At 47.8% G+C, this 15580-nt stretch overlaps 1 protein-coding gene across 1 annotated transcript in view; it reads right to left on the minus strand.

Annotated features, from left to right (window-relative positions):
* The window catches only part of Pkd1l2 (polycystin 1 like 2), a 91801-nt gene that overhangs the window by 16836 nt on the left and 59385 nt on the right, over positions 1-15580 (minus strand). Inside the window, exons 28-34 of the mRNA XM_031336888.1 lie at positions 15325-15539; positions 14080-14296; positions 9329-9557; positions 6738-6942; positions 5072-5165; positions 3038-3175; positions 890-1075 (exon numbers count right to left, since the gene is read on the minus strand). Coding sequence (XP_031192748.1) covers positions 890-1075; positions 3038-3175; positions 5072-5165; positions 6738-6942; positions 9329-9557; positions 14080-14296; positions 15325-15539 — 1284 coding nt within the window. The remainder of the gene's footprint in view (positions 1-889; positions 1076-3037; positions 3176-5071; positions 5166-6737; positions 6943-9328; positions 9558-14079; positions 14297-15324; positions 15540-15580) is intronic.

Here is a 15580-nt window from a genome sequence, read left to right on the forward strand (position 1 = left end):
CCCCCCCCCATTCTCATCCTTAATGAAGTCCTTTCAGGTTGTAAAAGGAAGTCTTCCTTCCCTTTAAGGTCCTCATCGTCCTTGGCTCTCCCATATGCTGTGCCATTTTATGTCTGATATTCTCCTCCTATCTTGGAGCCCATCATGGTCCTGAGGCTCTTTCTCCTAATAAACTGCATTGCTGAAGGGTGGTTATGTGTCAGCTTCCTGTTCTGGACCAACCACTGCCACGCTATCATGAAAATATCTAGTCCATTCATCCTTATCCCACCATTTCTCCATCCTGGACACGGTATGTTCTACATTCTTTTGGGGGACTATACTCCCACTCTGTCAGCCTGAACACCATCTATGTCCTTCCCAACCCTCTCATCCTAACAGTCACCACATCCCAACAGTATTTCCTATCCCCCCTCTCCTGTATCCCACATCTGTCCCCATCCTCCCTCTCTAGCTAGCATCCTGACTCGAATACCCTACACTCCAGCCTCCATATTCTTTAGAGCTCCTCTACAACCTCCCCTCCCTGTCCCTCTCTTCTACAGAGCTCCACACCCATCCTTCACACAGATACCCCATGGTAGTCACACCCAAGGACTTGCAGTTGCATGAACTTTGCAGTTTGGTGGTATGTTGGCTTCGTCGTTGTCATCTCGTCGTCATCGTCTCACATCCTTTCTTTTGCCTGTACACTGAATTTGCCTAACCAGTTTAGGCTTCCTACCCCTCACCCAAGATGATCATCAGTTCACACTAGCCTTCTGATAGCCCATCAAAGCCTATGATCATTCAGCTACTGTGGTTTTATGCTGTCAGTGACTTATAGCCCTTCCCACACAGTTACACACACAAGGGGACCTGACACGCTGTCTCAGGGTTAGGGGACTACCTGGGTGATGACCATATAGGTTCTTCACAAGAGTGGTGTTGGCCCATTCGAAGAACCCTCTGAAGCCCAGGACAGGTGAAAAGCCTTGAGTGAAGCTACGTTCCAGATGTCTGTTGAAGTGGTAAGCATTGGGGTCCCTTTGCCCATAGGCCACCAGCAGCAGCATCCACAGGAAGCCCAGGTAAGCTGAAAAGGATGCACAGCCTGGTCAGGAGGGTCCTTGACTCTCACCAAGTACAAGGAGGAAAGGGATCGCACACATGACTCAGACCCCTGGAGGGCTTGCATTCCCACACTGCCACTCTGACAACAGAAGCCGCAGAAAGGAGGGAGATACCCAGACAAAGAGATCCTGCCACTTCCTCTCCACAGGTGCCTCTTTGTGGATTATTCCCCATCATTCAGATAATTTTAAGGCCTGGGATTGAGGTGGGAGGATTAGCTGTTTATGAAGCATTTAGAATAAGACCCAACCAGGAGGTTAAGTCTGCATTTCTTTTAAGCAGGGTCTCATGTCCCAGGCTGGCATTGAACTTGCTATTTCGATGATACTGGCCATGAATTCCTGATCCTCCCAGCGTTGGACTTATAGGTTTGAGCCCACCATGCTTGACCATCTCTTCAAAACTATGTGCTATTCTTGTGTGTACAAGAGTGTGAACATTCATATGCCATAGCATGTGTGTAGGTCAGAGGGTAGCATGAGGAAATCCATTTCCTACTTCAAGGATGGGTTTTAGGGAGTGAACCCAGATCACCAGGCTTGAGCAGCAAATTGCCTAGCTCACTGGGGATCAGCTGGGAATTGACTACGGTTGACTGTGGAGCCTGTGCTAGCTAAAGGAGCACTCTCCCACTGAGCTAAATCCCAGAACTGGTTAGTTTCTTTTTCATTTTCTTTATGTGTGTGCCATGCATGTGGGTGTACCAAAGGATGATGCTGGGTTTCATGTTCTATAACTCTCCAGCTTTCCCCATGGGACAAGTTCTGGCACTGACCCCAGAGCAAGGCTAGCAACCATCATCCTCCATTAGCATTAGGGTTAAAAGTACACGCAACCACCGGCGGTGGTGCCACATGCCTTTAATCCCAGCACTTGGGAGGCAGAAGCAGGTGGATTTCTGAGTTTGAGGCCAGCCTGGTCTACAGAGTGAGTTCCAGGATAGCCAGGGCTACACAGAGAAACCCTGTCTCAAAAAAACAAAAAACAAAAACAAAAAAAGCAAAGTAGACACTCTTACCTACTGAGCCCCATCCAGACCCCTATCAGTGTATTTAAGACAGAATTGTCAAAACCAGGCCCCTGCCCAATGTCATTGCTGCCAATACAGTCATGGAGCAGATATGATCCCTGTGCTCATGGTGTCTACCTGCTGACTAAAGACAGGCAGGATCTTGTTTTTAGATCAGAAAGTCACATATAACAATCCAAGCAAGGTGCAGATTCCTACTGAGCCAGACCTTCCAGCCTTGGGATTGGGATTGGCACCTTGAGGCACCACTACCACCCACTCCCCAGCTGGATCTGGATGGAAACCAATCATGATAACACTTAGGAAAGTTGGGGGTGGGGGATGGGTGGGAGGTGGTGGCTTCCCACTATCTCCAAAGTCTCTGGCTTCTTTCCTTCCTCATGGTACTTCCCTCTGGACCCTACTGACTGGGATCACCTTGCTAGTGAACTGTAACCACCCAGAGCTGCTTTTAGGGGAATCAGGCAGATAAACACAGAGCTTGGAACAATGGGGAGGGGGAGGGTCCTCCCTAAAGATAAGCTCTAAGAGTTAGAGAATAGGAAGAGAAGAATTAGCCAGAAGGGAAGGTGGGAAGGAGGGTGGGTACATTCCAGGCAGATGAAAAGATAGGACAGAACAAAAGATCCAGACACAGAGAGGCTCCAGATCTCAGGAGCTGCAGAAACCTTGACCCTGGGAGCCAGGAGAGGGGACCCAAGTGGGTAGAATCACAGTAGGGAACTTAGACTTCATCCTAAGAGCTTAAAAGATTTCAGGAAGAAAGGAGAAGTCAGGACAAGTAGCCATCTACAGAAGCAGAGGCCTAGGGGAAGCAAGGAGTTCATCAAAGGACACCCTAGGGTGTTTCTGCTCCAAGATGTGCTAGGAACCCAGGTGCGGGAAGTTGCTCACCCAGGATTTCTCTGATGAGAGCAAATGCTTTCTGCTCCTTGAGGCAAGTAGCTTTCATCTTCTCAATGGCAGCCATGGGAGGAGGCTGGTAAGCATGCTTGCTGCTGCGCCTTCGTGATCGGAACAAGACATAGGGACCTGTGGACACAAGGACACAAAACAGTCCCCCACGTGACAGGGAAAACAGGTGTTGCCACCTAGCAGCCGTTCTGGTAAGTGGTGTGTTCAAGTCCATCTGCCTATCCTGTCCCCAGCATTTGTTATCTACCTCCCTGCTGGACTCTACATTTCCACGAGTGACCTGACACCTGGGAGCTCCAGGGCAACACCGGTGACCTCTGTGAAAGGACAAGGCAGGTAGGGCCACTCTCCTATTTTAAACTCAGAAATCCCAGAATGGCCCCAGACCTTCCAAGTCCCTTGCTCTGCTCCCTAACCTCCTCCACCCTCTCCATGAACCATCTCCATCAATCATAGGTTCCTGAGCTCCAGACATACCATTAGCGACTGCCAGGGTTCTCTCTCACCTCAAGGCCTTTTCGGGCATCTAGGATTCAAGTCTTTCCTCCCCCTATCTTTCCAGGGATGGCTAGGGAAACCTGAAGGGTCTTCTTATTCCTCTGTAGCCTCATCCTCATCAGATTCCCTTAGACATTTGCTTATTCAAACAAGCTTTAATGTCATCAGCCTACATGGTCTGTGCTGGCAGGGGTTGTGACCCATTCCATTCAGCCAGTCCCACATTGCCCAGGGCTGGGGTTGGGAATCAAGGACAGACTCAAAAGGAACAAAAGGGACCCTTCTGGGTGACGAAATGTTTTAAAATTTCAGTCACAGTGATGATAGTTATATAGTCCTCTGAATTTACTAGAATCAATGAATTACATGCAACCATGAGTGAATTTTATGTCGATTATGCTCTGAATCCATCGCTGCCTGAAATATAGCCAGCTCTCCTTGAAGACTCGCCAAAACCATGATGGAAGGGATATCTGCTAGGCTGGGAAGTTGGCATCTCTTCAGAGAGAAATTACCCTTTTATTGATAAAGGAGACTTTTATTGTTAAGAAATGTTTTTTTTTCTTTTTTCTTTCTTTCTTTCTTCCTTCTTTTTTTTTTGGATGTGCAAAGCGAAAACTCTACCCTGGAATAGGAGATTACAAGCCTGGGACAGGGTGAACCTCTGTGCTCATAATTGCACTGGCTTCTGCTTTATCTTTGTTAAGGTCAAGGTCAGTTATTGATTCTGTTTTGTTTGCTCATCTGTCTGAGGAAAGCTCTTCTCGAGGTCCTTTCAGAGCTCCACTGGGAAGGGGGGCGACTGACCAGGGGCTCCAGACCAGTGTTCAGCCAAGTGGTTCCCATAAATCTTTGTTTACCAAAGCCAGCAGGGACAGTTTGGACCCTTGGTTATAGAATGAAGACTTTCTCTCCCAGAAGTCTAATGTGTGACCACTCTCTGCAGCCTATGCATGAGCTAACTGAAGGCTTTGTTTTCCTTTGAAATTTCAGGCGTCCACACCTTGGTAGCGAATGTACTATATAGAGCTGAGAATGTTGCTCGTTTGGTAGAGTACCTGCCTAACTTGGGCTTAGCCTGTCTTTTGTCCCCAGTACCACCTAAACTAGCTTGGTGGCACATGCCTAGCAGGGGCAATGGGCTGGGGGTGTCTGAAGTACAAATTCATTTTCAGTTATATACCAAGTTCAAGGCCTGGATGTGAAGGTCTAGCTCTAAAAAGAATACAGCCTGCCCTATCCCCAAGGGCACACCCCTGGTTAAAAGGTTATCAGGAAGAAAGTAAGAAAGGGAAGGAATAAGACTCCTCAAAGGAGGAAAGAGGGAAGGGTGTTGGAGACAGAGTCTGGCTACTCTGGAATGGCTGATAAGTCCCTTGTAAAGGCTGGTGGCAGATAATGTCTGGGAGTGCCCAAAGCCCAGGACACTTTGTAGATGTTCTCAGCAGGCCTACTCAGCCTTGTTGGACCACTGGGTGGTCAAGCCCCTGTCTCCACATACCAGGGCCCTATTACCTGGGCTAGACAGATGTCCTGGAAATAAGGGCAAGGTCTCTTCATCATCCTCTCTCTTCAAGACCAGCGCAAAGAAAGCAGCAAAGCCCAGCACCTGGAAATCACCTCGTGTGAGCCCAAGGCTGCAGGGACCTCCCAAGGCCTGAGACCTGGGGATCAGCCATTCCCACAGAGGGAGGTCCTTATGAGCAGGGAGGGCTATCATTGTTAGCATCCAAAGCCTGTGGCAACTCATGGGCAGGTCTCAGAGACCTGTTGCCAGAGCAAAAGCCACCATATTCCCAGAACCCATTGGCCTCACCTCCCACCTTTACCTGCGGCCACTACGTCAGAACCCATATATATACAGGTAACATTTCTCCATCTTGCTCTCTTTCTCCCTCCTCTCTTTCCACGCTACTGCCCCCTCTCTCCCTCTCAATTAAACCTCTTTCACGTGGAACTGTTTGGGCCTAGTGTGGTATGTTCTGACGCGACCCACCATTCTAACATCAATCACCAGTCCGAAAGGTTGACAAGCCTTGAAACTTCCTAGAGCTTTTCACTTTGCCGCCCAGCTACCCAGAGCATCTCACTTCTGACTCTACCTCACCCCATCCCCGAAGCTCTGCATCAACTGATACAACCAGCAAGCTGATGGTCTGTTATGCCCAAGCGAAGAGGATCCTGTGGTTTGATTTGAAACACTGAACACACGCCCTGGCTCTTTCTAGTCTTCTAGCCTTGGCTGGGGGAATTGTCCCAGAAGCTTTTGAGTCTTATCGAAGAGACCGTTCAGGACCGGGAAAGGTAGCTCAGTTGGCAGAGTGCTTGCCTGGCTTGCACATGGACCCCTGGTTTCATCTCCAGCAACATGAATAGAACATCTACATTAACAGAGCGTGACAGCACACACCTGGAGTCCCACCACAGGGGAGGTGGAGGCTGGAAAAATCAGAAGTTTGAGGTCAGACTCAGCTAAAGAGTTTGTGACCACCTTGGGCTATATGACCTTACTTACTTACATACATACATACATGCATACATACATACATACAACTCAGGGTAGAATAGATAGAGGAAGGATTTGAGATGTCCCACAGGAGTAAAAATTCCAGGGGCTGGGTCTGATAGCAGTGCATATCTTTAGTTTCAGCACTTGGGTAGCTGAGGTGGGAGGATCGCCATCAATTCAGAGTGAGTCTGGGCTACATATTGAGTGCCAGGCTAGCTAGGGCTACATAAGGAAGACCCTGGCTCAAAAACCAAATAAAATCAAGTAACCTGAGAAAAATCCCTAAGGATGGAGATATATACACACCCATATATACATACATACATATGTATGTATATATATGTTATGAAGAGATATTTGTGGTCTTTTTGGTGTGAGTGCTGGGATTGGACCAGGACCTTGAGCACACTAGGCAAGCTCTCTATTTCTGAGCTATATCCCCCAGCTTTATGAGTTCTCCCCTATAAATTTTCTCACAATCCTAAGGGTGACGATGATATAGAAGTGTTAGCTCCGGTACAGCATTGTCCTGCGGGATAAGTCTTTTGGGCTGTTATGGTGCTACCTCCATTATCCCTACTCCGGGGTCAGGGCAGAAGTAGCAGCTCACGTGTTTGTTAAATAAGAACTGACCCCAGGGGGGTAAAGTTGGATAGCAGGGGGTGTTCTGACCTTCAGGGGCTGAGTAATGAACACACTCTCCACAAAGGACACAGCCATGGAGATGAGCCACTTGAGGGAGCTGGATCTTCCATAGTGTAGACCGTACAGCATTGTGAAGAAGGCCGCCACCCCACTAGTGGTCACCACCAGGAGCCAGCCAACTAGGACACACCACCAGGGCAGGCCATGAGGGGACTTGCTGGCCCGAGGCGTGCTGTAAAAGAGGTTAGCCCGACACAGTTAGGGTGCCACCCGAAGACCCGTCTGTCCTCATCCTCCAAATGGCCTTGTACAAGCCACTTGACCCCTGATGATCTGTTTCTCCTCTGTAATTTCTACCTGCCTGAGAGAGCTGCTCTCTAGGCTGCCGTTTGTCCAGTGCTTGCTAGGGGGCAGTCTCTAACAACAAGCCTAGAAGGCTGGTTCTATGTCATTAAAAAATCTTTTATGATAAAAGAGCTTCATCATACAACAGGCATCAAGCCAGCGATCCCCCAGCACTTATCAGCTGCTTTCAGCAACTCTCCATTGTGTCTGGCACACTCCAGCTGTCTGACACCCTCCTTTTTCCTTTTTGGAGGGGAGAATATTAAAAACACATTCCAGGCATAACACAAGATCATCCTAGATGATCAGAAGACCTCTCAAGGAGGGTCATTTTCTGAATAATTAATAACGTTTTTTTTGTTGCTGTTGACTACCAAAAGCTGTGTGTGTGAAAGCTATGGAAAGACAGCCCTTGGGTCTCCAGCATCCTAGGTGAGCCTATTACACTAGTCTATAACACTCATACACACAAACATGTACACACACACATATGTATATACATATATATATATATACATACACATACATATATATGTGTGTATATATATATATATATATGTATATATATATATATATATATATATAGAGAGAGAGAGAGAGAGAGAGAGAAAGGTCTCACTAAATTACCCAGGCTCGACTGGAGAGATGGAGAGATAACTCACTCAGTGTTTAAGGACACTTTACTGCTTTAGCAGGAGACTGGCCTATCAGGTGCCTCACAAACACTTATGACTCTAGTTCCAAAGGACCCGAAGCTCTCTTCTAACCTCTGATACTTATACACACACAAACACATATTTAAAACAAATCTTTAAAAAAAAAGAATACAGAAAAAAATTATTTTAAAGGAACACAGAGTCAGGCGTGGTAGATCCCAGCACTCGGGAGGCAGAGGCGGGTGGAGGATCTCTGTAAGTTTGAAGCCAACCTGGTCTACATAGTGAGTTCCAGGATACCAAGGGCTATAGAGAGAGAGAGACCCTGTCTCAAAACAACAAAAATAGCCAGGCAGTGGTGGCGCATGCCTTTAGTCCCAGCACTTGGGAGGCAGAGGCAGGCGGATTTCTGAGTTCGAGGCCAGCGTGGTCTACAGAGTGAGTTCCAGGACTACACATAGAAACCCTGTCTCGAAAAAAACAAAAAAACAACAAAAAAAAAGAGGACAAGGAAAATGGAATATAAGTGCTGGAGAGATTGTTCAGTGGTTAGAGCACTGGCTGCTCTTCCAGAAGACCCCGGTTCGATTCCCAGCAACCACATGATAGCTCACCACTGTCTGTAACTCCCAATTCTCTTCTGCAGGCACATAAGCTGGTGGCACAGCCTTAAGTGCAGGCAAAACCAAAAGAACAAACCAACCAACCAACCCTGGGTAATTTTAAGTCAACTTGACACAGCTGGAGTCCTCAGAGAAGAGAGGCTCCATTCAGAATTCTCCATAAGTTGGGGCTGTAGGCAAACCTGTAAGGTATTTTCTTAATTAGTGATTGATAGGGGAATAAACCATGAGGTACCAGCCAGTAAGTAGCACCCCTCTATGACTTCTGCATCAGCTCCTGCCTCCAGGTTCCTGCCCCGACTTCCTCCAGGGATGAACAGCAAAGTAGAAGCCACATACACCCTTTCCTCCCCAGTTTGCTAAGCAATAGTAACTAAACACCCAGCTTTGCCTTGAGCTGGCTGTGTAGCTCAGGCTGTTTTTGAACATGTGATCTTCCTGCTTCAGCCTCCTTAGTATCTGGGATTATAAGACTGTGCATCAGGCCTGGCACAGTTAGTTCTGTCATCAAATAACCTGTCTCCAAAGTTTACTGATTATTGAAAAAAAAACAAAACAAAACAACAACAAAAAAAAACCCGACACTTTAAGAGAGACTCCCTAGCATGCATAAGGATGACGTTCAACCCCCTGCACGTTGACAAACAAACACGACATCAAATAAATGGAAGAAAATATCCTTTAGGTTTGAATTAGGAGCTCTACATTCCAGTCAGAGTGAAACCTAGGCACTGAGAGACTGCCCCAACACTGCAGACTGGGCAACGACCGCCACAAATAAAGTCACGAACTGCAAAGTTCTGTGCGAAGGGCTGAGTGTCTTCCAGCAAGTAACCCTGTCCCCTTAACCCCTGATGGCTTTGAGGACACTCCTGCCTGCCTGCCTGGTCTGGGTAGACATCTTTCCAAGGCTGCCCAGACAAGGTGTCCTAGCCTGTAGCCCCAGGATGGAGAGGATAGGTGTGTCCATTCAGCATTCAAGAAAGTGGATTACCTGGGATAGGCCAGTGCTGGGGTACCAGGCTGTCCCCAGAGGTGACCCTTCAGGATGTCTAGCTGCCTGAGGGCCTGGGCATGGCTGTGGCAATGCAGGAAGCCTTGGGGCCCCACCAGCCGCAGCTCCCTTTCCACATGCTCCAGCTGAAGGTAGAGACAGCGCCTGTAGATGCTGTCCTTCCAAAGGCCGCTCACCGCCAGCTTGGGCTTGGGGGGCCATGTATTCTCTGTGAGTCAAAGTAGGAAGTGTGGTAAGTGACAAAGAACCAGCTACAATAAAAACAACAGCAGCCTCCTTGAGCCCACCTGCTGCTTGCCAGGTGCAGGGAATCTCAGCCGCAGAGGTTGGGCCCTAACAGCCAGCTTGTATATAGACGGCTTTTTGTTTGTTTGTTTTTGTTTTATTTGCTTTTAGCTTTTCATCAGGTACAGTTTGAACATGTGCTTACTTATAAAGAAAAGAGCACACTTTCCCACAACCCTACTTCTAACCCAGTGACTGACTTTAAGCGACCATTGTCTGGCCATTTCCCTCTGGAGTCTTAGGGTTTTTTTTTGCTTTTGTTGTTTTTGTTTTTGTTTTTTTTGTTTTTCGAGACAGGGTTTCTCTGTGTAGCCCTGGCTATCCTGGAACTCACTCTGTAGATCAGGCTGTCCTCGAACTCAGAAATCCACCTGCCTGTGCCTCTGCCTCCCAAGTGCTGGGATTAAAGGTGTGCGCCACCACCACCTGGCATTTTTTTTCTGGTTTTTCAAGACAGGGTTTCTCTGTATAGCCCTGGCTGTCCTGGAACTCACTCCGTAGACCAGGCTGGCCTCGAACTCAGAAATCTGCCTGCCTCTGCCTCCCAAGTGCTGGGATTAAAGGCGTGCGCCACCACCGCCCGGCTAGATATCATTTTTTAAATAGATATAATTTTTAAAAATTAAGACTCCAAGCCAGGCAGTGGTGGCACATGCCTTTAACCCAGCACTTGGGAGGCAGAGGCAGGCAGATTTCTGAGTTCGAGGCCAGCCTGGTCTACAGAGTGAGTTCCAGGACAGCCAGGGCTATACAGAGAAACCCTGTCTTGAAAAAACAAAACAAACAAACAAACAAAAATGATATCTATTACCTAGTATCTCTGTCTCTCTGTTACTATTTCTGTCTCAGTCTCTGTCTCTGACTCTGTGTGTGTGTGTGTATTTGTTCATGAGTGGTGCCACAGCACTCGTGTAGAAGTCACAGGATAAGTTTCAGGACTAGGATCTCTCCTCTACCATGTGGGTCCTGGGGATTGAACTCAGGTCGTCAGGCTTGGTAGCAAGCCTCTTTACCCACTGATCCATATTGCTGGCTATCCATTTAGACTCTTTAAAGCTAACCCTAGACATGGGAACATCACACCTGCAAATCTTTCTACGTGGTTAGACTTGAATTTAAGTCCAGTCTTGCTGAGTGCCAAAGATGGGGTAAGTCCTCGCCTTCTGTTTTCACTTTTTTAAAAAAAAATTATGTGTACCAATGTATACCCTCATGTCTGTATGATGTGGTATGTCTGTGTGCAGGTGTCAGACCCCAAGGAACTGGAGTTACAAACAGTTGTAAGCTGCCTTGTGGGTGCTGGGAATTGAACCCAGGTCCTCTGGAAGAATAGCTAGTGTTCTTAACCATTGAACCATCGCTCCAACCCCCTGTTTTCACATTTTAAAAACAATTATTTTATTAAATTTTCTCAAATGTATGGTTGTATGCTTGCCACGTGTGCATAAGTGCAGAGGCCAGGAGGGCACTGGGTCCCTTGGAACTAGAGTCACTAGTGACAGGGTTGCTGAGGACAGGATTTGGGTCCTCTGCCAGAGCAGCAGACCCTCCTAACACCGAGCCACCGAGCCAGCCCTCTTCTCACCTTTTCTTCTTGTTTTAAAATATGAAACCTTCTTTGTGAGCCAGGTGTGTGGAGCTTGCATGCCTGCAATAACAAGTTCAGGGCCAGCCTGGTCTATGTAGTGAGATCTGTCTCACAAAACAAAAGCCAATTCAAATAACCAGAAGGGAAGGCAAAAAGCTGGAGAAGCACATGGCCTCTGCACATAGATTTACTGTTTGAAATGCTCAGGCTGGCCTGGAACTCAGCACCCTACTTGCATCAGCCTCTTTAGTTCTGGGATTCCAGGCTTATACCATGTTGGTCTACTTGGTAGCAAACCTCAGAGCTCACACCATTTCATTAGGTACAAAAGTGCGTTTCTGCCGGAGGTAAAGGCTTCAAAGGGCTGCACCCTTAACTTCAAAATAAAAATATATAAAGAAAAAAGCGGCAACAGCATTATGAATGTTTAAGGTTCTTAACAACAATCCCGTCAAATATCCAACCAACGGTCATTTTGAGAGGTTAAATTTTAACCTCTCAAACTGTACTGTGGGAACTTAGCCCTTAGGTGAACTCAGTGGGAGACCGGCTCCCAGAACCTAAAAACAATAGGAGGCCAGTTCCCAAGAACTCAGAAACAAGGGAACCAAGATGACCTGGCCCAAGAACCCAGAAACAACCTGGCCCAAAACAATTGCCAGGTGGCTAGCCTGCCCCTGGACCCTAGCATAAGCCAACAGCAATCAGAAACCACCCCGTACCTTCCCCTTACCCCAGTCTTCCCTTTTGCCCCAGCAACTGCACAAAAATAAAAAGCTGCCTAAAACCTTACTCGGGGCCAGACTCCTCTACCCCTGTGAGGGATACGAGTCTTGCCCCAGCTAGCTGGAATAAAAAGCCTCTTGCAGATTGCATCAAGTCCAAGTCTTGGTGGTATGTGGGGAGTGTCGCTCCTGGGATTTGAGTGTGGGGATCTGTGGGGAGCGGTGGAGCTGGAGAGACATTCGCCATGGCAAGATGGCGCCTACTTCCGCTGTCAACTCCTAGTAAACAACTGTTTGCGCATGTGCGTAGAGAACTGTTTGCACATGTGCGTAGAGTGAAAAGACGCCGAGTCACAGCCCATTCTGGGGCGTCACGTAGGTGTAATGAGCGAACAGCCAATCATGGGCAGACACGCCGCACTGTGGTGTATATAAGCAGTGCGGATTATTGATTGGCTCGACCCTTTTTTCCTTACGGAGGAAGCAATAAACATTGCTCCGCGTGTCTTCGACTGCGCGGGCTACAGGGATCCCTCCGGGAATCTCACAATTTCTCCTGGTTATATTAGGAGCTGATTTACTCCCTTTCCTTGTCCTCTTTTTTTTTGTTGTTGTTTGGTTTTTTCGAGACAGGGTTTCTATGTGTAGCCCTGGCTGTCCTGGAACTCACTCTGTAGACCAGGCTGGCCTCGAACTCAGAAATCCACCTGCCTCTGCCTTCCAAGTGCTGGGATTAAAGGTGTGTGCCACCACTGCTCTGCTCCTTGTCCTCTTAAAGATGTTTAAACATTTATTTATTTAACGTGTGTGTGTGTGTGTGTGTGTGTGTGTGTGTGTGTGTGTGTGTTTGATGTATGTGGGCACTCACATACCAGGTGGATATGCAAATCTGAGGACAACTTGTGAGAGCTCTTTCTCTGACCGGGTGCTAGGTTTGAATTCAGGGAGTTGGGTGTGCTTATTACGCTCCAGCCCCATTACTGTTTTTCTACAGTTGTTTTGTTGAAATTTCAGATTCTCCATATTTCTTCTCAGGGCTGGAGAGAGAACCTAGAAATTAGTCATATACTCCGTCTCTATCGCCAGCTCCCCTAAAGTGTTTTTTATGGGTGCTATTTTGTCTTTGAGACAGTGGTTAATGGATCCCAGGCTGGCCTCAAGCTTTCGGTGTTGCCAAAAATTACCTTGCCCTCCTTTCCAATCCTCCTGAGTGCTAAGTGTGGGGATTTCAGGCCGCCACTGCCATACCAGCCTAAAGAAATGTCTAAACATCTCTTTTTATCATTTGTTTTAAATCACAGAAGTGACATTTATAATAAAAAAATACAGGCCAGGGAGATGGCTCAGACGACACAGACACCTGCTACCAAGCTTGATGACCCACGTGGTAGGGGGAAAACTAGTACACAAGTTCTTCTCTGATCTCAAAGCATGTTCTTACCCACGGTCAATAGTAAATGTACTCGTTTTTTTAAAGGAGCATGAGGTTGTGTGTGCTGGTACATGCCTGAAATCCCAGCATCTGGGAGATCGAGCCTGGACCACGTGGTTCTAAAGGACCGCTTCCTTTTAATGGGTCTCTAGCCAGCTCCAGGGTGAACATGGCTGTGGTGGCTTTGCCTTCTCTCCAGTTCCTCTGCCTTGCTAAACTGTTAGACTGCATTCCTAAAGCTAGCTCCCAAGGTCTATTCTCTTATTTGGCCACTTCCTCCTGAGGCTGGCTACCAAGGTCCAGCTATCAAAGTATTGAAGTCCAGGAATCCAAAACCCCCTTTAGCTCACTTAATTAACATGTTCAATTAAAATTAAACACCTCATCCTAAAATGGGGTTTCCCCTCTTACCTTTATAAACCACCATTTACCTATGGGCCATGTCTGTCTCCTCTCTATCCAGAGGCAGACCTTTGTCCCTCCAAAACAAATATCCCTCCCAGCTTTCCCTTGACTCTTTTCTCCTCTCTCCTTTGCTCCCTTCCCCTTCTTCCCTATTCTCTATCTCCTATCTTTGTCTCTTATTCCTGCCCTCCACCCCTCTGGGGCAAATCAATCTCCTTTGTGCTGAGAACTTGGTCTTGGGGGTTCTGAGCCCAATCCTCCTCTCACTTTTGGCACAGACCTGGGAAGGACTTACCTTTTGGTTTAGCAGACCCACATGTGGAGGTGAAAGGGTCCTCTCTCCCTTTGGCTTCCTCAAAGAACCCCTGTCCCGCTGTGCTCTCTGGACAGACAATGTCCTCCATTAAGGCCAGGAGGTAGTTAATATCCATCGGGTTCACAGAGTCCCAGCCTGAGGCTGGGGGTGGCACCTTCAGGGCCTTAAACAGTGAGCTGATAAGACTCTGTAGACCCTGAAAGAAAGCCCAGTGAGTTGAGTTGAGGAAACATGAGCCACAGGCCCTGAGCTGTGAAATATATATTTCAACTACAGCTTCGCCCTCTACCCCAGGCATGATCCACAACCACTAAAATCTCTCTTGTAGGGCATGAATAGACTCATCCCAGGCTGCATTAGTCAAGCCACCACACACAGCAAGGGTTCTGTACAAGATTATCAAGCGCACGAGTCCAAAGATAAGTGTCTCTTTCAGGGGCTTCTAGCCTGGAGGTCCTCAGTACAGCACTGTCCTTAGAACCACACTGCTGCCATCTTCAGTGTTCCTGGGCATGCTCACAGAGGAGCATACCAGCTAGACCTGTTGACCAGCTATCATCCCTAGAACGGGCAGGACAGGAAGGGTCTTGAGGCCCTTAACCAACCTCATGCAACTCTGACACAGCTGCATATGGTCTGGTGTGTGTGTGTGTGTGTGTGTGTGTGTGTGTGTGTGTGTGTGTGTGTGGTGTGTGTAGGATTTGGTGAGGAAGGAGGGGAGGATGTTCCATTACACAGCTGTAAAGAAACCATTGTCACAGCTGCATGCTACCCTTCCAAGATGGCTGCTTTAAGGTCACACATGCTCCTGTCTGTAACCCTTCTCCCTTGCTCTGTTAGGAAGCCCCAGTAAACTCATTGGTTTCTCTAGGTGAACTTGGTGGACTCGTTCTTTGGGTTGTCCTTGGAACCTAGGAGGAGCATGGGTATTGTTTGTGTCTCCTGCCACGGAAAGAACGTTACCAACAGAATTTCCAGTGTTGGTGGGATATCTTGTACACAATAGGTACTCAGAAAGCATGCATGTGTGTGTATACATGTATCCCGTCCATCTGCATGTGTGTGTATACATATATCGTGTTGGTCTGCATATTTTTAGCTGGCGAGTCTTGGCAGCTGAGACTGTCAGATCAGGCTGTCAGGCCCCACGCATCAGCCTGCACTCCAGTCCTGCCAGGTTAGAGAATCCCTCCATTCCTACACAAGCTGAGGCTCAGAACATGCCTTGGTCACTGTTTCAGGTGTCAGAAGTCCCTCCTCCGTGGGCTGCAGTGAGGCAGTCAGGTTAGGGGGTCCCCGTTTCTGTTTCCTATCCTTCTGCATCGGGAGACGAGGGCGGGTGTTCCGAAAGATCTGGACAATCAGGAGGTTGATGGGGAACATAAGGACCGAGCTCTCTAACCCAATCATCACCTCCTGCCAAGTGAACTCAATTTTGCCTAAAGAGAAAAGGAGGGGAGGAGATGTCAAATGGAGACAG

The sequence above is a fragment of the Mastomys coucha genome, unplaced genomic scaffold (assembly GCF_008632895.1).
Source record: "Mastomys coucha isolate ucsf_1 unplaced genomic scaffold, UCSF_Mcou_1 pScaffold22, whole genome shotgun sequence".
Lineage (NCBI taxonomy): Eukaryota > Metazoa > Chordata > Mammalia > Rodentia > Muridae > Mastomys > Mastomys coucha.